The 25,710-nt window shown below is 38.9% G+C and overlaps 2 protein-coding genes across 5 annotated transcripts; both read left to right on the top strand.

Moving 5' to 3' along the window:
• The first annotated feature begins 349 nt into the window (after window positions 1–349).
• LOC122643598 (protein HEAT INTOLERANT 4-like) lies at window positions 350–2,860 on the top strand. Its single transcript, XM_043837213.1, has 7 exons — window positions 350–683; window positions 1,043–1,081; window positions 1,297–1,350; window positions 1,557–1,620; window positions 1,972–2,030; window positions 2,256–2,380; window positions 2,718–2,860. The coding sequence occupies exons 1-7, from the start codon at window positions 516–518 to the stop codon at window positions 2,779–2,781; spliced, it is 573 nt and encodes a 190-aa protein (XP_043693148.1). The 5' UTR covers window positions 350–515; the 3' UTR covers window positions 2,782–2,860.
• A 5,737-nt stretch (window positions 2,861–8,597) lies between these two features.
• On the top strand, window positions 8,598–24,417 carry LOC122642717 (histone acetyltransferase of the MYST family 1-like). Of its 4 annotated transcripts, none has more exons than XR_006330086.1 (10): window positions 8,598–8,930; window positions 15,976–16,064; window positions 16,414–16,473; window positions 17,029–17,238; window positions 19,142–19,210; window positions 19,587–19,748; window positions 21,343–21,436; window positions 22,369–22,511; window positions 23,727–23,920; window positions 23,997–24,138. XR_006330086.1 is itself a non-coding variant. In XM_043836284.1 (9 exons), exons 1-9 carry the CDS (start codon window positions 8,621–8,623, stop codon window positions 24,198–24,200), a joined length of 1,341 nt encoding a protein of 446 aa, XP_043692219.1. In that variant the 5' UTR covers window positions 8,600–8,620; the 3' UTR covers window positions 24,201–24,417. The 4 variants fall into 4 exon arrangements, 1 of the variants encoding a protein (XP_043692219.1); XR_006330088.1 differs by having other exon boundaries at window positions 23,727–23,874; window positions 23,997–24,136; XR_006330087.1 differs by having other exon boundaries at window positions 23,727–23,900; window positions 23,997–24,136.
• Window positions 24,418–25,710: the final 1,293 nt, after the last annotated feature.

The raw sequence follows: 25,710 nt of genomic DNA, 5'->3' as shown, positions 1-25,710 counted from the left end.
TTTTAGATATTAGGTGCTAACTAGGGGACTATATGGAAAAAGCCACTACTCTTGGACCGTTTGCCCATGACTTAATAGCCCAAACAGGCCACGGATCGGTTTAACATGTTGGAGCGGGGGGCTATTACAGTTCTCAAGCACAATATCTTATTACGTTTCCTTCCAAAAACTGTAAACGAATTTTAAGTTCCTTTTTTATCTCAGAAAGGATATATAACAAACAAACAAAAAAGAAAAAAAAAAAAAAAAAAAAGGAAACTCAACACGTGCCGTCCGTACGCTTTATTTAAACGCTTCCCAATTTCAAAACCTCAAACCTCCCATTGACAGTATAAATACCCACACCTCTCTCTCTCTCTCTTCTTCAGAAACTCTCCTTCCCGTAAGCGTCTATAGTCCTCTCGCCTGTCGCCTCCTTCAAATTCGGGATTAACCGCGTTCGCTTCACGCCTAAGCACCATTTCTTCTCTATTTCTTTTCCTGTCTGAGTCTCTATCTTTCTCTCTCTCGAAACGATGGCGAGAGGTACGAAGAGGAAGGCGAAACAGATTGAAGAAAGCAAATCTACTGAGGAACTCCCCAAGGAATCTACAAAAGCTTCCATCAAAGCAAAACGAGTCAAAGCTTCTGCTTCTCGTAAACATGAAGTCGAGCCTGAATACTTCCCTGAGAAGCGGAATCTGGTTCGTCATTTTTTTTTTCTTTTCTTCTTCTTCTACTCATATTTGTTTCTCGAATTCTTGTGGTTGGATTTATTTTCTGCTATAACATATTTGAAGATTTTCTATATAAATGCAAGGTTTGATTTGTTTTCTGTTGCAATTGAAAAACTTCAAAGCTTAATTGAATGTTTAGTCTAGTGACTATCCAGTGTTTTGTTGAGTTACAAACTATTTAGATGTAGTGAAAATTGAATACAATGTCGAGATGTATGATTACCAGATGCTGCTGCTGATGAAGCTATATGCGTAGTAATCAAGTCAGCTGCACATTGTCGTTGGTTTCTCTTTCATTGATCCGGATGCTTGTTTCTGTTTTGCAGGAAGATCTGTGGCAGGCTGCATTTCCTGTAGGCACAGAGGTTTGACTAAAACTTTGTTATTTTTCTTATATTATTATTACTACTTCATAATTCTCAAATGTGATATGCCTATATGACATCAACTCTTATTTCTGTTTAGTTTATTTTTTTTCCTCTTCCCATTTTATGATTTTAGCATTAAGTTCAAACTTCTGAATCATTTCCTAATGTTATTTAACACACACAAGCTGAAAATTTTGATATATTGACTGCAGTGGGATCAATTGGACTCGCTCAATAAGTTCAAGTGGAATTTTTCGAACTTGGAAGTAAGTGCAATTTTCATGTCCTTGGATGCTGTGCAGTTCAACATTACCTTCTTTTCTCCCCCCCCCTCCTTTGAAGAAGTATGCATATTAAAGATGTAGCCAGTAATCCTGGCTTGCAAGAAGTTTTTTTTTATTAAAAAAAAAAACATAAATAAAGCCATCAAGAATTTGTATAGTGCTGAAAGGTCTCCTCAATTTATGGTTAGAATGCATTTGAAGAGGGTGGAGTTCTTCATGGAAAGAAAGTTTACGTCTTCAGTTGTACAGAGCGTAAGTATCTTATATGATTTTGTATCATTATTCTTCTGTAGAATATGTTCGCTTATCATAATCACTGTTACAAGTTTCTTCTTCGCAGATGCAAAAAAATTGTTATGACAGCCACATCCATCGGTTTTAAATAACTTTTTATGATTCCAACTTTTATGTTTGATGTTCAGTTTGTTATTCCACCTCCGCATATGTTATATTTCATCTTGGTCTTTCATGAGAAACATTTCAATATTTCTTTTCCTTTCTCCTTGTGTGTTTGAAAAATTCAAGTTTCCAAGTATGTGATTTTACTGTATTTTCCTTCCACTCTTCTTGTTTTGCAATTTACATCTATTTCTGTCTTTTCAGCTCAATTGGTCGCCTACAAGGATGAAAATAAAATAATCTGCATACCTGTTGTAGTGGCGGTAAGTTAACCGACTTGCTATTTTTCACCAGTGTTTCGAGACTCAAATTATCTCCTCAAGTTAACCTACTTTGTCCTGAATCTAATTTGAGGTTCATTTGGAAGTCTCATAAGCCAATTTATTGTTGACTATATTTTGTGGTTTTCTTTTCTGAATCATAATCTAGAGGAGAGCTCTTGATGGCTTGTTTAGCAGCTTTGTCAGTTAATGTGCTTTATTGAACAGGTTGTGTCTCCTTTTCCACCGTCTGATATGATTGGTATCAAATCAGTCCAAAGGGAGACCGAAGAAATAATACCAATGAGGCAAATGAAAATGGATTGGGTTCCTTATATTCCTTTGGAAGATAGGTATCTTCTTTCCATATTCTTACTATAGTGATTTTTAACTATGAGAAAAAGATTGCCCCGACGCTAGAGTGCAGATTCCTGCACCTGCCCTCTCACATCCCATCGTGGACCCCACACACTCTCTCTCCTCATTAAAACCCCCTATGGGACGGTCCGTCCTGTTTCCCACCCCCTCATTGGGTGGAAACTCCACTCTGGCGGCATAACAATCCCTCTCCCAGTCTCCCTTTAACTATATATTTCCATCCAAAGAGATCTTCTCTCTTTTTCCCTTTAGTCTAATGCACAATACTATTTCATTTATTTCATCATTGAATCTCTAGTTATCATCTTACAGGAATAGTCAAGTGGACAGATTGAACTCCCAAATTTATATACTGAACTGCACTCAAAGAAGGTAATCATGCTTCTCCTGATTCCTCCTCCCTCTTTACTTTGTAATGATGATGACTCTTTGTTTTGCACTAAATCTTTTTCATTGTATAGATGGAGTGTTGCACCCATTGTTGCTTTGTCTAAGTCTCTAAGAGGAAAGCATGTGGCATGGATTATATCACTTAATTATTGTGTTTCCCATTTTGTATATTTTGGACGTATTAACTTTAATTACCTTTTTTTGTTTTTATTTTTACTTTTACCGGGTGTGCCAGCCAAATCTCAAAGTTGTAAATTTCACTGTGGCATATCCTAGTTATATTCTAGTTTAAGTTTCTTGTCTGTCCGTGTGTATATTCTAGTTTGTGAGATAACAATTGGATGTTTTTTGGCTTGAATGAATCCACACGCGCATATTATAATGGTTGGACGCTTACGTGTACTTGTGCACTCACAGACTTGTAACCTGTTGATGCTTGGATATGAATATGGTGATTCGCTTTTCTTCTTTTTTTTGGGGGGGGGGGGGGGCATTGTGTCTTCTCAACTGGTGCAGAACAATTCAAGATAGAAACTTCTTTCTTTCTTCCCCCTTATATGGACCACTAGACCAGAAAACCTTCTCCCAGAAATTTTTTTAGCTCTTGATTGCATGGAAAAAGTGGCAGTCAAGGTTAGCCAAAAGTGGAAGTGAAGATTAGCCTTCCTTAGGAGCTTCAACCCTGGAATGGAGCTTTCAAGGTTTTTATTCCCAAGTCCGGTTGTTAGAGTGGGAGTACCCTGTTGCGTATATAAGCAGTGAACGCTTGCTGTCTCCGTTGCAAGTGGTGCAGCATGAATTAAACATTTTGTTAAATCTATTACAAAAAGTTTGACAAGCTTGTCTACCATGTTTGTGACATGGAATGTTCTCGAGAGCATCTTTTTGAAAACGAATATAAACTTTTTCCAATGATGTTTGCTTAGGGTTGGTTGGGACGCTAAGAAAGCAAACCAATGGCTCATCTCTTGGATCTTCCCACTGTGGCTCAGTTCCCACAAAAAGGGGCCATGTTTGCATCAAGCACCGGAAAAACTTCAGTAACCAGACCACCAACTTCAGTTCCCACAAAAAGGGGCTTATGGTTTCCTGTTTTATGCATCATGTTAAAAGTGGATACCCTTCCAGGGATATGCTTACCTATATATTAAAGAGGATTGCTTAGACATATCATCATGTTCTTAATACATAGCATGGATCATTCTTAAATGTTTAATGTCATTGATCTTTGTCAATTGGGTTTCATGGACGACGACAACTAGTTTGTGTGGAGCCTATTGCGTCAAGAAACTATCAAAAGAGTCCTCTGGGATGAAACTCACAAAGAGAACAAACAAGCAAGGGAGAGCCAGTCTTCTCCGGCGGGGGACTCTCCGATGCTTAAGTCAAGTCTCTTTAGCAGCAAACAATTCAAGAGAACTTGAGAGAATAAGTTAGATGATTTACCTAACTCGTAGGCCTCCTATTTATATGCCAGACTAGGCAGAGGTTGTACTTCACTAGGAGACGATGAGTCTTACGCTCCACGCTGAGCTTATCATGGCAAGAGTCCTATTAGGAGAGTGATGGTCGGAGAGTCCACCATTAATGGGAGTTCCTATGTTACTGATCAGTGGGAGGTCTTGTTTCCTTATAGAATATGTTTGTTGCCTTCTCTATGGCGATCATGTCCTCACGTGACTATGTTCCTTGATCTGGGTCGGTCAAGTACCGCACGGGTATAACCCGACGGGTCGAGAATCGCTCTACACGGTTGTGGCCTTGCCACGATCATGTTAGTATTGGCAAGCCTTATTTAGGTATATCAGAGCCAAAAAAAAAATAATTAGACAGTTATAACTCAATATCCCAACTATGTATAAATTTCAACCCAAACAAAGATCCTTTACTCACATGTTAAGTGGTAAAAAGTAAAGCTTTGAAAATCTAGAACCTTTGAATAAAGTGTGTCGGTTAATTAATGATTAACTGTTTTGAGAGACTAAGTGAGAATATTTGAGTTTGAAATTTACTCTAGGGAAAAAGGTGGGTGAAACATGTAGTCGACCCAAACAAAGATCCTTCTTAGATCCTTCTTCTACTTCTTATTACTATTTTTGTTGTTCCTACTGGGATCCATGTAGCCAACCCCATTTAGTTAGGATAAGGATGAGTTGTTGTTGTAAAAAAGTGGGCTTGTGACCATGTACATGCCCCCTTCATAATTTCTTTATACTCTTCCTAATTTAATGATGTGGGTCTCCTCTACAGTGCGAGAATCTTGCGGTGCATTGCAATGCGTGCATGAGAGCTCGACACGTGGAGTAAGCTTCATCCAACGGTGCAAGCTCGATGCAAGGCAGTTTTTTTTTTCTCAAGCTCCGCATCGTTGGATGTCGCTTCTTCCACATGTCGAGCTCTCATGCCCACACTACAGTGCACTGCAAGATTAGGGCATTGTAGATAATTTTTTTCCCTCCTTATCTATGAATTGAAACCTGTCTAAATTCATCTCTAAGCATATATGATGCCAATATAAGGGGGTATCATAACTATCTCAGTCCCTTTGTTATTTGGTTAATCTATATCATTCCTTAAATAACTAAAGTTGGGATAGGACACGGTTTACATTAGCCACATGGCGATTTTAAAAGCTCAATTCAATTACAAGTGAGTGTTATTTGCATGCAGAGCAATAGAACGTGGATTACTTTTGCATTGTTGGAGTGATCACAAAGGGAGCATTCCCACATGCTTGCATGCAATTAGTACTTCCCTTTAATCATGTGCATCCATAATGTATTGGCGTTTTGTTGTATTTTCAATCATTTATTTATCTAAAAAATTTCATTTTCTTTTTTGGTGAATTGCCATAGTTCCATTTTGTTTTGAAGAAGTTTTCCTTCACGTCGCATGAAGGAAAAAGATAGACATTAGTGATTGTCAATGCCTGCCCTCTATTTATGAATGGTTGAAAATATTCATGTTATTGTTGATACCCTACGGACACCATTCGAATCCCCTCGGTTGAGAGAGAATCCCTTGACCATGGCTAAAGGAAAACTTTCTTAAGGTTATAGAAGGTTTTCACCCCACCCTTTTAAGGGATACAAAACATCTATACTTTTACTCCATTTGGTTATGATAAAGGTTTGCCCTTATTTTTACCCTGTAGGGCAAACGTAAAAATTCTCATTACCTATCAAATAAACAAGAAAATTAATAAAACATTATCAATCATAACGTTTTATGAATGGTAATTGGGTTGGATAAACTGGGCCATGTGTATAGTCCATGAGTCATGGCCTCATGGGTTGATTGGAGGGGATGTATATGTGTTGGCCCTTTGGAATAATGTACATATATGTATGGAGGAAAATAATGTATACTTACAAAATCACCTTGATCTGTACCATTCCAATTGTAAAGACACCGACCCAAACCATCTACACCGGTTGCCATTATTCCTTCTCTATTGACCTTTACACAGTCCGACTCTTGTCTAAGAATCTTTCTCTCATACCTATCGCCCTAAGGAAAGGTACTCACTCATGTACTCATAAATCCCTTTTTACTCACCCTATTGCTCAGTTTGTTTTTCACATCTTCCTTCTTCCCTTCATACCTTTACCCTGACCTTATTTGTGCACTTTGCTCTTGATGCTTATCAAGAGGTGGTGTTTCATCTTGGGTAAAAATCAGCTATGGATGTGGAAATGGATGTACTGCATTATCGCCAGAAGTGAACTCTGGTTGATTTACTTTCAGGTAAGGGGCTTGTGAAGTATCGTTGGATGATTACCATTAAGTATAACTTTGATGGCTCTATTGAGCAACTTAAAGTTCACTTGGTTGTTAAGGGATACACTTAGACATATGGGGTTTAATACTTTGAGACATTTTGTCCTATGGTTGTGGCCCGCCTGAACTTTGTTCGCATTTTTATTTATGTAGCCATTACTCTTAACTGACCCTTATTTTAGCTTTACATAAAGAATGCATTTTGTATAATGATTCAATTGAAGAGGTCTATATAGAACAACCTCCTGGGTGTGTTTCTTAGGGGAAGAATACATGGAACGTAAGTAAGCTTTGCAAGGCAATTTATGATTTGCATACGTTACCAAGAGCTTGGTCGTGGGTTCACACATCGCTACTCTAATCACTCTATGTTTATTTGTCACAAAGGGTCCAAGGTGATAGTTTTGTTGTGTTCGTAGTTTATGTTAATGAAATTATCATTTTTTATAATGATTTACCTGGTATTGAAGGTGTCAAGGCCTACTTACAACAGGGACCCAAGTCGTGGCCAGAAAAGATCCTGCAGCTGGCACCGTTGCCTTCGAGAACAGCTAGCTTCCAGGCATGGGGGAGATGAGAGAGAGAAGGGAAGATGACAATTAGTACATATTGGGGGTAAAATCACAGATGACGGTGTCTCAAATCGGGAAAAACAAATTTTTTTCCCTTACTCGATGATTTGCGCCGTTGCTCGCTCCCATTAGCCCACTTGTTGGTGAAGGCACCACAGAGCCACTAGCCATTTTGTATTTTAAGTTTGGAAAAGAGTTTTCTGCATAGGAGCGCGACCCTGCACTAGAACGAGGCCAATGAGAGTAAGTGAGAAAGCATCAACTAGGGTGGGATTTCTGCCTTCCATGGGGGGAGGAACGGTCACTTCGCACTATAATGTGTCTGGTGCAAAAGCTACAATCTTGGACAATCTTTTTTCTCTTTATTTATTATATTTTGACAAAAGGTTTTATGCACAAACGTGTCTTCAATTGTCCGATGGAGGATAGAAGAGGATGTGTAATTGTAAAAAAAACCTAACACGATGTAGAGAAGAATGGAAATCGCAAACACAATCACACAATGCATACAAGAATTTACGTGGGTCTTTTTTTAATCCCAGGTACCTTGTTCATAGGGGTGTAAATGAATAGCCAAAATCCGTTTTTGAATCCGTGTTCGTATCCGTTTAGCACTATTCGAATCCGTCCGAAAGCTAAACGGATGCGGATACAGATAGGCATAGCAATCTGAAAAGCTATATTTACATGTAAACGGATAAAATATTCGATCCGTATCCATTTAGCACTATCCGAATCTGTCCAAAAGCTAATCAAATGCGGATGCAGATATAATACTATCCGAGCCGAATCCGATCTGTTTACATCCCTACTTATTCATCAATTTTTCACCCAAAAAATCAATAATGAAATAGATTAAACTGGATCAAATTAAAATTGATTCAGATGGATTCAACAACAGACCAAAACTGATCCAACCAGATTGAAATTGGACGGAATCAACTTATTGAGGGATTTTTATCCTCTCAAGTGTGGTGAACTGCTTAATGGACCTCACTTGAGAATCCAACCGTAAAATCATGGGCAGGGACGTCTGGCGTCTTTTTATCTTCACAAATGTTAGGTGAACAGTTGGCTTCTCAAGTGAGGTAGGGATCTTTATCGCTCCCAGTACTGGGGGCGGTCAAGTGCCATCGTGCGGCTGGGCACCACCCATGTGTGCACGGTACAGGGCCCACTATGCACACATGGGCGGTGCCCCAGCCGCATGATGCGCACTTGACCGCCCCCAGTACTGTGGACGATAATTTTCCGTGAGATAGGCAGTGCACCGCACATGAGAGGAAAAACCATTTCATGGAGCTGCAAAAGGTTCGAGCGGGCGGCCCTACCAGCGTGGTGGGCCCAATCACATGAATCACGTGAGGCTTGAGGGGTCTCCTGTAAATAGGAGTAACTAGAAGGTCTATTTTATATTTCCACCAATTAAAATCTCGCTGTCCGTCTTTCGTCGTTTGCTAAAAGCCGGGGAAAATGGGTTCCATAGACACACCACCACCGACAACGGAAAACGGCCTGACCACCACTACCTGCAACGGCAACAACAAGCAACAACAGACTCAGATCGGCGACGAACTTGACATCTCGGCGCCGGCGTTTGAGAAGACAACGGAAAATGAAGCATCGAAGAAGAGGAAGGCAGGGGTGCTCCCACTGGAGGTGGGCACGCGCGTCATGTGTCGTTGGAGAGACGGGAAGTACCATCCTGTCAAGGTCATCGAGCGTCGCAAATTGCATTCCTCCGACCCCGATGATTACGAGTATTACGTCCACTATACCGAGTGTAAGTCTTCGTTCATTCCTGTACTCTGCTTATCAGTTCCTTTTTTGCCAATTGAATTGGAGTCCTTTCTTAGGGTCAGGGTTTTCACTTTTCCGGCAGTTAGGTTACAATTCAAAGGGGCACGATCGAGTTGAAATCTAGTTGTTCATTCGGGAAGTGTTATGAATAACACATCTGTTAGATTTTTTCATTCTAAGCAATATGGGTATTTTAAGTAATATGCAGAGGGTTATTTATTTTAAATATAGAATATCTTCACAGTTCGTTCGATTTCTTACACTGGGTTTGAAGGAGAAAGGTAAATAAGTGGAAATGGTGGTTGCGTTGATACCTGTCGATCCCTAGTTATCTACGCTTTTTTTTTTTTCCCTGGTGAATTAAAGTTTTGGACCTAATTATCTATATTGCCCCTCCCCACTGAAAAAGGGGAGCAGGATGAAGGGGAAGCTGCCCCAGCATCAGCAGCAGCGCTGGTTGGGGCATAAATGTTATTGACCAGGTTTCCGTAGACAAAAATTAGTAGCAGTTTGCACTTGGAAACATCAAAGGTTGGGCAACTTTTCTTTTAATGGAAGAACAACTTTATTAGGATGCGAGGGAAAACTATAAACAACTCACGGTCCCAGTTTCTCTACCAAGTACCAAAGGTGGAACGCTATCTGTCCAACAACAATCATCTTCAGGAGCAGCACAATAAGAAGCCAAAAGGTTGGTTGTTTCATTGAATGCTTCAAGGATATATTGAAATCTAATACTTGGAAAGGAACTAGCAGAAGCTCAGTCTCAGATATCAAAGCCAACTGCAGTAAGTCTTTATTCTCACGTGATTGGGTCGTCATTCTTGATAAATTTATTGATATTGCTAGCATTAGATAGGACTTTTAACATTTATTTTAAGGAGAAGAAGGATTAGTGTAAGATCTGATTTGGTGGGATTAGATTAGCATCTTGGAACATTGGATCTTTAACCGGTAAGAGTCTAGAATTGATGGTTGTTATGAGGAGATGAAGGATTAACATATAGCTTGTATTCAAGAAACTAGATGAAAGGGTAAAAAAAGCTAAGGAGATGAACGACTTTAAACTTTGGTACACATGGGATAAAAGTAATAGAAGTGGAGTGGGCATATAAAGATTCAAAGAATGATGTGGTCAATGTTAAAAGACTTAGAGATAGGATTATATCCATTAAGCTTGTGTTAGAGAAAGAAGTTGCCAATATAGTTAGCGCTTAAGCACCTCAAGTAGTAAGTTACAATTTTGGGAACACATCGATGGATTAGTGTAAGGTTTCAGTCAAGGAGAAAAGATTATTATAGGGGGTGATTTGAATGGACATGTTGGGAAAGATCATAAAGGCTATAAAAGTGTACATGAAGGATATGGTTTTGGAGAGAGGGATGAGGAGGGGATCTCGGTTTTAGATTTTGCTGTGGCATTTGATTTATCCATTGTAAAAACTTACTTTGAAAAGAGAGATGAGCATTTATTTACCTTAAAAAGTGGGCATCGTAGTAGCCAAATAGATTTCTTCCTAAGTAGAAGGTTCGCTAATTTATTATGTAAGGATTGTAAGGTTATACCAGGGGAGAGCCTAACCACACTAAATAGTTTAGTGGTCATGGATATGTGCTTCACTACACAGAATTGTAATAAAGGTGAGTTTATTTGCCCTTGGATAAGGTGGTGGAGCTTAAAAGGAGATACTTTAAAATTATTTACTAATGAAGTGGTCAAACAAGGAAAGTGGGACTTTGAGGGAGACACTAATATGATATGGAATGAGATTACTTGTATTAAGAAGGTTGCTAAAGATGTCCTAGGCGAATTGAAAGGAAGACGTCATTCCTCTATAGAGACTTGGTGGGATGATGAGGTTCAAGCAGCCATTAAGTAATGTAGTCCTAGAATAGGAATTAATCCCACTAGGAACCAAGTAGAACCAAGCTTAGGGTAAGCCTGCTGTTTAGGGCTGATTAGGGGCTGTTTTAGGGCAAAATTAGGGTTTAGGATGGGAATTTGGGAATGGGGTTTATAGGGTTTTAATCTGCAAGTTTAGAGGGTCATTATGGTATAAAAATATCTGGATTTGAATAAGTTTTAATTTCCTGCAGAAATTAGGGTTAGGTTTCGGGTTTTGTAAATAAGGTAAACAACTAAAATTATGGTTTGAAGTAGGATTTAGGGGCAGGGGTTAAGGTCGACTGTTAGAGGGGCTAGGGGGAAGATTCGGTTGCAATATGGAAGGTTTCTGATGGCTGAATGTGTCCCAGCAGAAAATTAGGGTTTTTAGGGTCAATGGAGAAGAGGGATCTTAGGGTTTGGATGGACAGAATGGGCAGCAGCTAGGGTTGAGAGGAGATGGTGATGAGGGGAAGTTATGGTCCAAATCTGATCAGATTCCAATGGAGAAGCAGATCTGAATCGAGTTTAGAGTCTTCTAGGGTTTATGAAAATAGGACAGAGAGAAAGGAATTGATTGGGGAAGGGAAGAAAGGATAAACAGAAAATAATAAATTCAAACTCACTCTCGAATCCTCTAACAGAGTTTGAATGGTTGAAGGATGAAGCCACCTTCGAAGAAAGAAGATCCTCCCAGCTGTCACGGCGTAAGGAGTCAATCGGATTCCACCAGTCCCTTTCCACCTTGATAGAACCACAAGGATGCACACTCAACAGAGCAATACTCAACAGAGCAGGGCAGCGACTATGGCAAAGCAAACAAAAAGCTTTTCATTAATCAAATTCGTGTTCAAGGCTTTGCCCCCTTACAACCTTATATAAAAGACTCAAAAATAGACTTTTACTCTAAAAAGGAAAGCCCTAACCCAATTCCTAACCTATTAGGTAACTTAAACTGACTAGGAAACTAAAATAGACTCAAAATAGAGTCCTAATGACTTACAAACAACTTAAACTACTTAAAATAAAGAAGATTCCCTACTAGCCAATAGGATATAAGAACCTCTTAGCCAATAGGATCACTTCACTTAAATTAGACCAATTGAACCAATTGGATGCAACCAATTTAAACCGGTTCAATTAAAAACATAAAAATAGACTAAATATTGGGCTAATCCCGTATGCAACCAATGTACCCCTCTTTTAGGCCCATAAAAGTGGTCTATTACATAAAAAACCCATGGGATTAAAGGCCCAACATACATATAACCCAACCCTAGACTTATTTCTAAAGAAATAAGCCCATTTCGATGACGAATCTGCATCAACTCTCCCCAACTTGAAAAAATTCGTCCTCGAATTTTGCAGTGATGAGGGGGAAACAACATATGCGTAGCAGCTTCAACCATTCCCAAACAAAATTCTGGTGATGCAGGAACATTAGGGATGAAGTCTTCAAGGCGTGGAGCTTTCTCTTCAAAGACCCATGGTGGCATAACAAACTCTATGTGTTCGACCTTTGAATCAATATCAACTATGTATGTCGTGTTCATAGAGTCTTCAACGTTGATAACCTTCTCATCTAAAACTTGAGGCACAAGTTGTACCTCTTCAAGAACAACATCTTGAATGCCAACGATTTCCCGTGGAGTGCTGTCAACCACCTCTTCATCTTCTGTTGTTTCAGCTTTGTCTACTTTGTTTTCTTCAACATTGACTGTTTTAGTAGAATCTTCTGTTGGCGCATCAGCCGTTGGTGAAACTTCAAACACAGTCGATGCCACTTCCATTTGAGTTGACATGTTCGGCAGTCCCTGTGGCTGTACAGTCGATGTGGTCACCTTTGGTTGTAACCCTTTTAGAGTAAACAAACGGTATAGCCGGTGTCGATCAGGTAGGACACACGAGTTGTTTTCAGGTTCAATCCAACCTTGTCGCTCGTCCAACCAATTACAACCTACTGCAATAACGCTCCTTGGAGATAGTACCGGCTTACACCAAGCACCGTCAGAGTATGAGGAACACGCAAATTCAACAAAGACTTGACCTGTAGGCATGATGCAAATCTCTCCTGACTGGGACAACATATCCACCACAGATTGTGAAATACTGTTGTTACGTCGCCTCTCATCAACAACTAATATGGCTGTGCTCCCATTGGGTAGACGAACTCGGGTCTTGAAAACGAAGGGAGGTGGGTCTTTCGAAGCTTGGTTGGAGCTTCCCTCCGCCATAGCTCTGATACCAAAATAATGTAGTCCTAGAATAGGAATTAATCCCACTAGGAACCAAGTAGAATCAAGCTTAGGGTAAGCCTGCTGTTTAGGGCTGATTAGGGGCTGTTTTAGGGCAAAATTAGGGTTTAGGATGGGAATTTGGGAATGGGGTTTATAGGGTTTTAATCTGCAGGTTTAGAGGGTCATTATGGTATAAAAATATCTGGATTTGAATAAGTTTTAATTTCCTGCAGAAATTAGGGTTAGGTTTCGGGTTTTGTAAATAAGGTAAACAACTAAAATTATGGTTTAAAGTAGGATTTAGGGGCAGGGGTTAAGGTCGACTGTTAGAGGGGCTAGGGGGAAGATTCGGTTGCAATATGGAAGGTTTCTGATGGCTGAATGTGTCCCAGCAGAAAATTAGGGTTTTTAGGGTCAATGGAGAAGAGGGATCTTAGGGTTTGGATGGACAGAATGGGCAGCAGCTAGGGTCGAGTGGAGATGGTGATGAGGGGAAGTTATGGTCCAAATCTGATCAGATTCCAATGGAGAAGCAGATCTGAATCAGAGTTTAGAGTCTTCTAGGGTTTATGAAAATAGGACAGAAGAGAAAAGGAATTGATTGGGGAAGGGAAGAAAGGATAAACAGAAAATAATAAATTCAAACTCACTCTCGAATCCTCTAACAGCAGTTTGAATGGTTGAAGGATGAAGCCACCTTCGAAGAAAGAAGATCCTCCCAGCCGTCACGGCGTAAGGAGTCAATCGGATTCCACCAGTCCCTTTCCACCTTGATAGAACCACAAGGATGCACACTCAACAGAGCAACACTCAACAGAGCAGGGCAGCAACTATGGCAGCAAACAAAAAGCTTTTCATTAATCAAATTCGTGTTCAAGGCTTTGCCCCCTTACAACCTTATATAAAAGACTCAAAAATAGACTTTTACTCTAAAAAGGAAAGCCCTAACCCAATTCCTAACCTATTAGGTAACTTAAACTGACTAGGAAACTAAAATAGACTCAAAATAGAGTCCTAATGACTTAAAAACAACTTAAACTACTTAAAATAAAGAAGATTCCCTACTAGCCAATAGGATATAAGAACCTCTTAGCCAATAGGATCACTTCACTTAAATTAGACCAATTGAACCAATTGGATGCAACCAATTTAAACCGGTTCAATTAAAAACATAAAAATAGACTAAATATTGGGCTAATCCCGTATGCAACCAATGTACCCCTCTTTTAGGCCCATAAAAGTGGCCTATTACATAGAAAACCCATGGATTCAAAGGCCCAACATACATATAACCCAACCCCAGACTTATTTCTAAAGAAATAAGCCCATTTCGGTGACGAATCTGCATCATTAAGACTAGGAAAGCTAGTTTGAAGACATGATAAAGAACTTAAGGATGTAGAGGATCTACAAAGGTATAAACTTGCTAAAAATGAAGCTACGAAGATTCTAGGAAGAGCAAGGACAAAGAAATATGAAGATCTTTATAACTATCTGAGCACAAAGGGGAAAAAGACATTTAAAAATTTGCAGGAATTTCTTAGGAAGATAAATTCATATCGGGAAATGGGCAAAGGTGAGATTCTAGGAAGATCTGGTAATTGGAAGAAGGTGGTATATGGACTTATTTAGTACATGGCATATTATTATATGCATAGGATATGTAACATTGGCAGTGGTTTTTTATCCTTGAATCCACCTTCTCGGAAGAAACCTTCTTCCTATGAATTAGGAGGAGTTCCTCCAAATCTGATTTGAAATTCAAGTATTGGTTGTGCTAATGAGGGCTTAAGGGTGTGGAAAGATGGAAACGGGGGAATCTTTTCAATGAAAGTATATTAGGATTACTTAACTCAAGCTTCTCTTTGCAGGAATATGTGGGCATCCATTAATTATAGAGTGGTTGATAATCCTTGCGTCTCTTATATATATATATATATATATATATATATATATATATATAGAGAGAGAGAGAGAGAGAGAGAGAGAGAGAGAGAGGGAGACAAGTCTCTCTCTCTTTCTCTCTCTCTCTTTCTGCTTATATGCTTATTTTGTACACATAGGGCCATTGGCCCATTGCTGATACCTCTTACCACACTGCTTAGGTGCACAGTAATAGTTGCAAATTAGAAATGCATTATAAACTTCATTTTTCTAAAATATGTTGTCTGGTATTTATCACATGCCAACATAGTGGCTTTTAAAATGTTCTGATGTCTTTGTTTTGTGGTTGATATACATCACTACTCTCCGAAGGTATATGTTCACTCCTGAACCGCTCTTTTGGTGAACTAATTCTTTAGTTTTTTCGTTTGATAGGCAGAGATGAAATTTTATTAAGGAAAGATGAAGAATGTACTTTTACAGCTGTACATCCATTGTCTGTACGCATAAAGATCTGTACATAGCACCAAAAAAAAGAAAAAAGAAGGGGTTTATCTCTCAACAGGTCATGCTTGGATTATGTGTAGGCATTGCAAACCCTAAGGAAAACCATATATTCCTTGCACGACTTAGTGCATCTCATGATATATCTTCTAATAACAAATATGATGTGTCTCCAATTTTGAACCTGTTGCATTCTTTCCATGCACCCCAGGGAATACTTAAGGTTGAGATCCAGATGAGGCCAGCCAGTGAAAATCAATTTGGTGAGCCTTGAGGGTTTCTTGTGAAAATGGTTTCCTGAGGCTTGAGGTTTTCCTCTCACAGCGTGTTATTCATGCCTTATAAGTTGACATTTAGATAGAAAAGCATTGTATTACCATTGTTTGACTGTTGCCGTCAACAACTTTCGTTATTGTGGCCACTTTCATTTCATAATTGGCATTGAAATGTGTAATTTCTATTCTCATGACCAGATTCTGAAGCTATAGTATTTATTCTGTTTCTTGTTCCTTTTGCAGTCAATAGGAGGCTCGATGAGTGGGTTAAGCTTGAACAACTTGATCTTGACTCAGTAGAGACTGATGTTGATGAAAAAGTGGAAGATAAGGTATTCTTTGATGTCCATATTATTCAGTTGTCTGTCTTATGCGAGCAAGTCAATTGACGACATGTCCAGTACGAAGATTACATTAACAGTCCATAACTAGTGATACTACCTGCTATTGCCCCCATCTTCGATTTACGGAAAAGGTTCAAATATGAGTTTAAAGACTTCATTTCTATTTTTTTGTTATAATGTTTTAATGCAGATGCTCTTTTGTTTTAGTTCTATTGTGTATCTTGCCTGTTCCACCTTTTTCCTGCTTCCCCAACAGTTACATGTTTTTATTTTTGCTCATAGAGAGAATTTGCATCTTTACAGCTTGCAAGATATTTCTTACACATGGTCTTTTCAGGCAACAAGCTTGAAAATGACACGCCACCAGAAACGTAAGATTGATGAGACACATGTAGAGGTATGTATAAGTTTGTCATTTTATTGAATGGTTGCATAATGTTGTTATTTCTGGAAGTTTTTGTTTCATAATGGTCGCTAAATACTTTATTTTAGATATTGCTGCTGACAAATTATTGCAATTTGTTGAAAAAAGTGGCAAATTTGTTCTCCCTCCCCCTTCTTATTTACGGGAAAAAGAACTGCACAACGCCGTTGTGAGGATTCCCTTACACGACCCTCACAAACAACAAGGCCCCACATTCTCTCACCTCCATTAAAAACCCCATATCTGACGGTTCAATACCTTCTCCTTCCTTTTCGTGCCAAAAACACATGGGCGTTTGGGGGAAACCCTCGCCCCTTATTTATTTATCATTCTATATTGTTAAGGTGGAGGTTTAAATGACTCAGTAATGGATGATTTTTTTATTCTTTAATTAGATTATATTTCGATTTTATTTTCATGAATATTCTGTGCACATTGTGGGAAGTTCTCTCTTGCTCTCATTTACATTTGTTCCATCTTGGACTTCCCTTTTGATTACTCTGAAGGGATCCTTTCCTTCATTTTCAGGGGCATGAAGAGCTTGATGCTGCCAGCTTGCGGGAACACGAAGAATTCACAAAAGTGAAAAACATAGCAACCATTGAACTTGGAAGATATGAGATTGAGACATGGTATTTCTCCCCCTTTCCGCCAGAATACAATGACTCCCTGAAGCTGTACTTTTGTGAATTTTGCTTGAATTTCATGAAGCGAAAAGAACAGCTCCAGAGGCATATGGTGAGCTACGCCTCAACTTCTACTAGTTTTACTTAATTTGAAAAGCATTAAGTTGTACTTTTATGTAAATATGTTTGGAGTTGAGTGCTTTATTTATCTCATGCTTGACATCTATTCAAGTCTGTTCTTCTCATATGTAGACCATTATGTAGTGGTTCCATTGAATGCCTTTTGCACTGCTGACTTCTACCAGTCAATGCCATTGTTTTTGTGGTCACACTGCACAGAATGCTTTATAGACTTTAAATTAAAATTCTTGCTCACATTGCAATCATTACATAATTTTATTTTCACTTATTTGTTCCCTACTTGATCCAGTATGTTCCGTATTTAGTTACAATGTTACATGATACAACCGCCGTCACTGGTCAATTTATTATCTTACATTCATGTAACATATTTTTTGAATGAATGCTTTACAATGTGTAAGATGAACACCATTAAGATGGGTGGGGCATAGATGGTGTGATATGGGAGCAAAGATGATTGAAACTTGCCGGAAAAGGCCACTAAACAGGCATAGTTTTTTTATTTGGGCTCCTTGAGGACCTAGTCGCAAGCTTCTTCATTGGCTTGACATTGGACCTCCTTTTGATGGGTTTTGGATTGATAGTCCAAATTTCTCTTTACTTGATCTCATATCACAGGCATTGCATCCCAAATGGATTCCTAAATCAAATTAGTAATTGCTGGAGTTTGATATGGTTTTCCTATTGTAGTCTAAGCTACTAGGAATTTAGTATGGGTTTTTATTGACATTAAAGATGGCCAAATTATTGTTTCTTCGCATCCAAAATCTTATTTCGCAAATCAGTGGTTCATAGGAAGTGTAAGTTGTGTTCCCATCTGTTTCCAATATCAGTTTCTATCCGTCTCTTATTAGCAGTTGCCATAGGCAAAAATGGCACCTGGGCACATGCCTTATACGTGCACCTCGCTTAACCTTGCTTAGGTTGACTGCCTAGTCACCACGCCATGGCTGGGCATCACCTTGTTAACATTGCATTGCAGCACGGTCCAGATTTATGGATTTCTTGGGCTGAACTGCAAAAATAGGTAGTAGGGAATGGAGTAGGGTTGAGTAGATTTTATAAAAGTAGAACAAGTTAAGGGAAGAATATGGAATCACTGTTACGGGACTGTGAACAGTATCCGTGGACAATAACTTTGAAAATACTGAAAACAACAGTGCTGTGTAACCCAAAAATTTCCCCGTACATATTGATCTTTTTATATTTTTATTTGGGAGTGGATGGCATAGGATAGGAAGAGGAAATTGCAGCCTCCCTGTCGATCTGTTAAGGTTTTCTGCTTTTGAAGGGTTCTTGGACCTCTATTATGTATTAGCCCCAGAGCTGCATAGGAAGACTATGATGAAGAAGGAAGCAGGGGGTGCCATTCCATGATCCATAGCTCTTTTGGTAGAGAATACTTGACAATGATCCTTTTGATCTGAGATGGGAACAAAACGATCCATTGTGAGCTCCTAAAAATTACCCCAGGCCATGGCATTCCAGGCAGAAGTGTCCATTTTTGACATAATTGCCTCTTTTACCCTCAATCCATGCCATTATCCACTTTTGGAGCAAAAAGTATCTCCCAACACTGTGTCATGTACATGCATGCCATTTAGTGATCCCTTTAATTTAGGAAAATAGGTGCTGTTGCTCAGTCAATTTTATTTTTCAGTAACGTCTTCCTCCTACTAATCTTAACTTACACGAGAACTTTTTTTCGTTATTTTTGTCAAAACAGAAAGTGGATTAAAAAACATAAGACAAATGGTTTTATGACTTGTCCATTAGACTATCACTATTCTTCTCCCCATTTGAGCTTTCTTCTTGCCCCTTATTGGCCTGTATTTTCTTTTGTGAAGTAATGCATTCTATATTCTCCTATGTAGAGAAAATGTGATCTCAAGCATCCTCCAGGTGATGAGATATATCGCAGCGGCACGCTGTCAATGTTTGAGGTAAGTTATCATTTGCTTCTTTTATTGAAATGCGATTTTATTTAATATTCCCATTTTGGTTACTATGAAAACTAAGAATTTGTCTCCAGTCTCACCAAGTGATTAGTTATTTTGCCATTTCCAAGTTTTCATGTTTTTGGTTAAATAAGCTTCTACACATAATTGGGTTTTTAATGGTTACTTTTTCCTTTGTTAGAGAATTAGTTTCGGAGTTTTGGTTTACAAATTTTTAGTGTAACGTTATTTCCCCCCCTAATTAATTAGTTTTTTGTTCTAGTTTGTGCACTACATATTGTTGTTTTTTTCCCCTTCTAATCTGTGATCCTTGATTCCACCAATATCTCTTTGCTTGGTCTGCCTTGATGATTTGTAACAGGTTGATGGCAAGAAGAACAAAGTCTACGGGCAGAATCTCTGCTATTTGGCGAAATTATTTCTTGATCACAAGACACTCTATTATGATGTCGATCTTTTTCTGTTTTATGTTCTATGCGAATGTGATGATCGAGGATGCCACATGGTTGGGTATTTTTCGAAGGTAAGTGTTTCAGTTCTTTTGTTTCTTACTCAAATTTTTTATTTGAAGCACTCTAATGTAATCGATATTTCATACAGAAATGTTCTAACAGAATGCTAGAATGGCAGGATCGCAGGTTAGGGAAAACGGAGTCAGAATCAAGGAATTTTCTGTAACTTCAGTCAAACAAGTCAGAATGGTTTAAAATTTTAGTCAATAGGTCTGTTCTGCAGGCAGAACAGGTCTACAGTGTATGGACTGATCCCAATAAAAGAATAGTTATTTTCTGAAGAATCCTAATATCCCTAGGACTAATAGCAGCAAGTTCAGAATTGATGTTTGATCAGAAAATAACAGGGGATACTGGACCAGGTTTAGGGGGCCTAATGATGGAATTAGAGGGTGAGAATTGGGTAGGTTCTAGCTTCCATTGAAGAGAGTTAAAAAATGGCTATAAGTTTGGTTATCAAGAAAAAAGGGGTTTTTCTACAGCTGGTCAATAGGCAAGAAATGAAAGAGACTTTAAGATAATTAAAGCAGATTGACTGGGGTTTTGGGAGGCCGCATGAGTACATTTATATATATGTATATCCACATGCATGCAGTTTACAATGCTTAGCATGGGTATGATCCAGGCTCATGAAGGGACATAATATTATCTATTCTATCTTCTTCATTTTATGGCAATCCGTGTAGCCTGTCTATAGGTTGCTTAAACCTGTGGCCTGCCCTGTCAAATATTCAATTAGAGCTTTGGTTAAATGCTGTGGGCTGTAAATTGTGGGTTTAGCTGTTGATTTATCCCTTCCTGTTTCCTGGGTTTTCCATATATTATATATGGGAAGAAGAACGCTGCCTGGTCGCCTGGCCCCTGCACCAGCGTGGGGGCCAATGAGGGGATGCTCAGGGGCATCGACCAGGGAGGGATGTTTCGTTTTGTAAGAGGGTGGGGCAGTCATTTCAAAAGGGGGGGGGGCTATGTCTGGGCGCAAGCTGCACAGGACCAGGCAGCATTCTTTTTCCTATTTTCTATAGATTCATTTCCTTACTTTTGGTTTTTGCTTGAGCCAAATGATGAAAAACTGCTATGTCCAGTTCCTTTAGAGTATGGATCCATAAGAAGTCACCAATTCCATAACAAAGAAACCTGGCTTGAATGATCCTGTATTAAGAGCTAAATTGGCCAGGGGGATGGGTCATAATTATTACGCTCTATGGAGAATCCACTTGGCCCAACAACCTTTTATATATTTTTCTGGTATTAATTCTACGTTTATGTAGTGAAGGCTTTATTGGTGAACCAGCAGATGCATTTCCAACCCCTTTGGAAATATTACCCGAATGGTACTTCTTTCCTGTATTTCAAATACTTACAGTACTTAATAAATTATTGGATGTTCCTTTTTAATGATTTCAGTACCCGCAGGATTACTGAAATAATTTTTTTTGTAAGTGAATAAAATTCCAATACATTTTGTTGTTCAGAAGCTACAACCATGTTTTTCACTGGAATTTCGTTTTTGACATTTGAAGTCTTAAGTTTTGAAACTAATTTTTTGTATATCCAATGTCTGGTTGTTTAAAGGTTTTTGTTTTACACATTCTAATGTTGCAGGAAAAGCATTCAGAGGAATCCTATAATTTGGCCTGCATTCTGACCCTGCCTCCTTACCAAAGAAAAGGCTACGGAAAATTCCTAATTGCATTCTGTAAGTTCTCTCATTTATTTTGTCCATACTTTTTTTAACTGGAATAAATATCGATAATATCATAAATTTATTGGATCTCTCTCAGTGGATGTTGCAACCCAATTTCCGTAGATCGCACTATGTAAATTGTTATTTTAGATTCCTATTAATTTGGATGGCTAAGCTGAAAGCTCTGATTCCCTGTCCTGTTTTCTTTCTCATGATGCTTCAGTTCCTAATGTGCCTTTGTTGCTTGTATTTGTTATTTAGCAAGTATGCATGTAAAGGATATCGAGATGGGTTTTTTTTTTCTGAGGGGGATGGGGGAAGAGGAAAGAATCACAAGACCTGAGGGTTTGAAACCTTATCCATATGACGGCATATGAATGCTGCTCTGAGCAAAGTATCATGTATAAAGATCAAAGAGTAGCAAGACCTGAGGGATTGAAACCTTATCTGTATGACAGCATATGAACGCTGCTCTAAGCGAAGTATCATATATAAAGAGTTGCTTTGCCTTGTACGGTTGTGCCCCAATTATACCATTATTAAGGTGAATGCAGACTAACTGGTGTTTCTAGTGTTATCATGAAGTGTTGTAGCCCAGATGAGACTGTATGCTTGATTGTCTGATCTTTTGAGTTATATGCATGGCTACCTCCTGGATGGGTGGATCTTCCTTGCCCTTCTTCCATGTAATATTCTTCACCATGGTTGTACCTCCGGGGGAGTGCATATCTTACCGGGACAGTTGGTTTCATGATTTTTATGTGTCATTATTCTTCTAATAGTAATATACCAATGGAGATGCCTTAAAATTTGCATGGAACAACAGATGCATCTCTACTTAGGATTTGACTGCTTTAGATTGTTCTAATTGATAAATAGTTTCTTTCTTTATGTTTTGTCTGCTTTTGAAAAGTAGTTTTTGATGTGGATTTATCATTAAACAGCATATGAACTTTCTAAGAAGGAAGGCAAAGTGGGCACACCTGAAAGGCCACTTTCTGATCTCGGAATGTTGAGCTACAGGGGATACTGGACCAGGGTTCTTCTAGACATCCTGAAAAAGCACAAGAGCAATATCTCCATCAAGGTATGCATGGATCAAACCTTTACCCTTATGCTAATGAAATTTAAAACCTTGTTGTAGTTTTTCTTTCTTTTTGTCATCAGACTGGAGTTTTCTCTTATTTATTCACTTATCTTTAAGATCTCAAGGGGTTCACTATTTTCTCCTGCCACATTGGATTTGAACATTCACTGTAGACTGAAGAGTGATCTGTATTCACATCAAATGAGTCATTAAGAAAACGGATTTTTTATTGACACCTCTCAATGTGCCAAATAATTTTAACCTTACTTTTTTGCCCTTTTGGTACGACAATTTTTTTCCAGTGAGGGTAATAGTGTCCATTCATATGCATACTCAAAAAATGTGCATGGCAATGACACCTTTTGATAATGACATAATGATATGTCACTTTCAATTTATTTTTGAAAACCCTTTTACACCGCTATCCTAAAAACCTTTTGAGAATAAAACTAGGGACAGTTAATAGAAGCGTGTCAAGTTCTAAATGCACCTATGGAGGTGTCATTCAGACACTCCTAAAGAAAAGGAGATAAATATAGGCAAGGAATAAAAAGAAAAATGGAAATTGTACTGAGCACTCAAAACAGAATATAGGGCAATTTCAGGCCCAGCCTTCCCTGTCTCCGGCTGTAATTACTTAAGGTCTTGATAGCTGGGTCTAAATGTATGCCCAATTTAAAGGCCGGTCTCGGCTTCGCCTTCATGTGTGGCTTGGCCTATATTTATATGTATCACATAATAATGTGAAACATAATTGTATGTATGTACCCATGTGGTATTGTGTTAGTAGTCGATATGGTGTATACTGGATGATAAATGGTCATTTCTTTTACTTCAGTTATAGAAACCTGGATATTACAAAAGTGACATGGAAGATGGGATTAATCAACCCTTCTAGACTTGCAGCTTAATTAAGCTTCATCCCTACTTGGGCGATACACCAACCTTATTATTTCTTTTGTCCGTACTAATAATATATAATACACTAATACTACATATTACTAGGTATTATAATGCATGTTTTCTATACAGTAGTGCATCCTTCAATCTGTTCATCCATACAAAAATACACACTTAGCAAGTCATATTTTTCCAATCAAATCATGTCCTTAGATGGGTATATTATGTCAAAAAAGAAATCCTTGAGTTAGAACCTTCTCGTACATTTGTTGTTAGATGGGTAACCATGCATATACTCCGTTGACTTTTCCACAGGCCTGGTAGGTCGGTGGCTTCTATCCGGTGTATATTGGCCTATGCTCCTGCCCCATGGAGCCAATTCCTTTGATTGATGGTGTCCAATTCCTCATACCTTGTATCATGGAGAAAATTCTGGCAATGACTTCATCAAAGAAATTTTTAGGTGTTGCTTTGGGAAAGTCACTTTAGGTTCACTTTCAGACTTTTAGGTAACTGTTTTTATTTGGTTTAGGAGCCTTCAGTTTTAATTTTCAAACGAGTTGTGAATCTATTTGTGATGGGCAGGAACTTAGTGACATGACAGCTATAAAGGCGGATGATATCTTGAGCACACTGCAGAGCCTAGACTTGATCCAGTACAGAAAAGGGCAGCATGCCATCTGTGCGGACCCCAAGGTTCTTGATCGCCACCTAAAGGCTGCCGGTCGTGGGGGTCTTGAGGTTGATGTCAGCAAATTAATCTGGACCCCATATAAGGAGCAAGGTTGATACCATATCAGGTACCTTGTTATGAATTACAACTAGTGACCCTTGATATATAATTGTAAAAAGATCTAAACCATAAGTTGTATAAGGATGGATACGTGACTGATTTCTGGGCCCCTTTTATTTTTTTTTGGCCTTTCTGATGTCATAGTTTGAAAATAGTATTTGATATCATCACTGTTTGTGCTTTCACAACTAAAAATGATGTTGCTTGTCTGACAAAAGCACTATCAAAGTAATCTTGGAGGATCTTTAAAAATGTGGTTTACTTTTAGGCATTGGTTTATGATTTCGTGACTCACACTGGCTTGCGTCTTTGTCCTGGAGATATGGCTTGTGGTCATGTAAGCGTGCAATATATTTGAAAAGGAATATGGTTTATTACTCACCTAAAAGCAGAAAGAAGAGACACAAAGCCCGTCAAAGCAGCCATAGTGGGTAGTTCCTGTTCTTGCTTCTCGTCTCCTTCATGCTGTCAAATGCAGGGCCCAACCAGATGCTTCATGTTTTGCAAAAGCTCTTTCGGTGATTGAAAGCTCTACTGTAATTTAAATTGACTTTCAGTTCAGCCTGAGTATTCCAACTCTTAAGTAACCTTCTGTCTTTAAATGTGATGCTTACTAGAAATTCCACATGATCATCTGCACCTTGTCTTCTCTGGATGTTGACCTATGGGGATGATCCATGATGGTGACCGCGTTTTCATTGGAGCGTGGCATAGAAGAAAGACCATCAAACTGCCACCTCAGATAGATAACAGGCCTAGAGGCGGGGGAAAGCCTGGGTGATGGGTGAATGAGGACCGCAAGTAGGGGTGTCAAACAGTTGGTTCGGTCCGGTTTCGGTGGGGCTGATAATGGGTGAATGGTGATGGGTAAATGAGGAGCACAGGAGGGGTATCAACTGTCAAACAGTCGGTTCAGTCCGGTTTCAGTTGGGGCTGATAATGAATGAAACCTAAGGTGGGCCGAGATAGGGCATCATGTCGGTTTGTTTCTATTTTTTTCAGTTGGGTTTGGTTGGTTTGACCAGTTCGGTTTAGGGTTTGACACCCCTATGTGAGAACTGTCTGTTTGCAAGGGAAATGAAGGGACAAGAAGTGAACTCAAACTAAAATAAAATTTAAACTTTTCTATGACTTTCCAAATTTGATTATTAAATTTTAGGGAAGAAGAAGACTATCAGGCTGGTTTGAAGTTTGTGCTCAGGCGAAATGATTGCCCCTTCCCCTATAAAATGAAAAATCTCACCTGTTAAATGTCCTTGTGCGTGTTCTCATTGACCCGTGTACTTACGTAGCCTGGCAGCAATCCGTCTCCCTAAATTAAAAAATGGAAAATAAAATCTTCATTTGAAAAGTATGATTATAATATGGGCAAGAGATCTCTCCTTGATTGCATGGTCTCTATACAAGCGTCTAGGCCAATGGGTGAGCACGCCTGGGTATCTACCCCAAGGAGCAGAGGCATCATCTCACGGTGCCCTATGAGGGGGCGTAGGAAACACTACCATG

This window comes from Telopea speciosissima, chromosome 1 (assembly GCF_018873765.1).
Source record: "Telopea speciosissima isolate NSW1024214 ecotype Mountain lineage chromosome 1, Tspe_v1, whole genome shotgun sequence".
Lineage (NCBI taxonomy): Eukaryota > Viridiplantae > Streptophyta > Magnoliopsida > Proteales > Proteaceae > Telopea > Telopea speciosissima.
The sequence above is the reverse complement of the archived record's forward strand: the minus strand, read 5'-3'. Positions and strand labels throughout refer to the sequence as shown.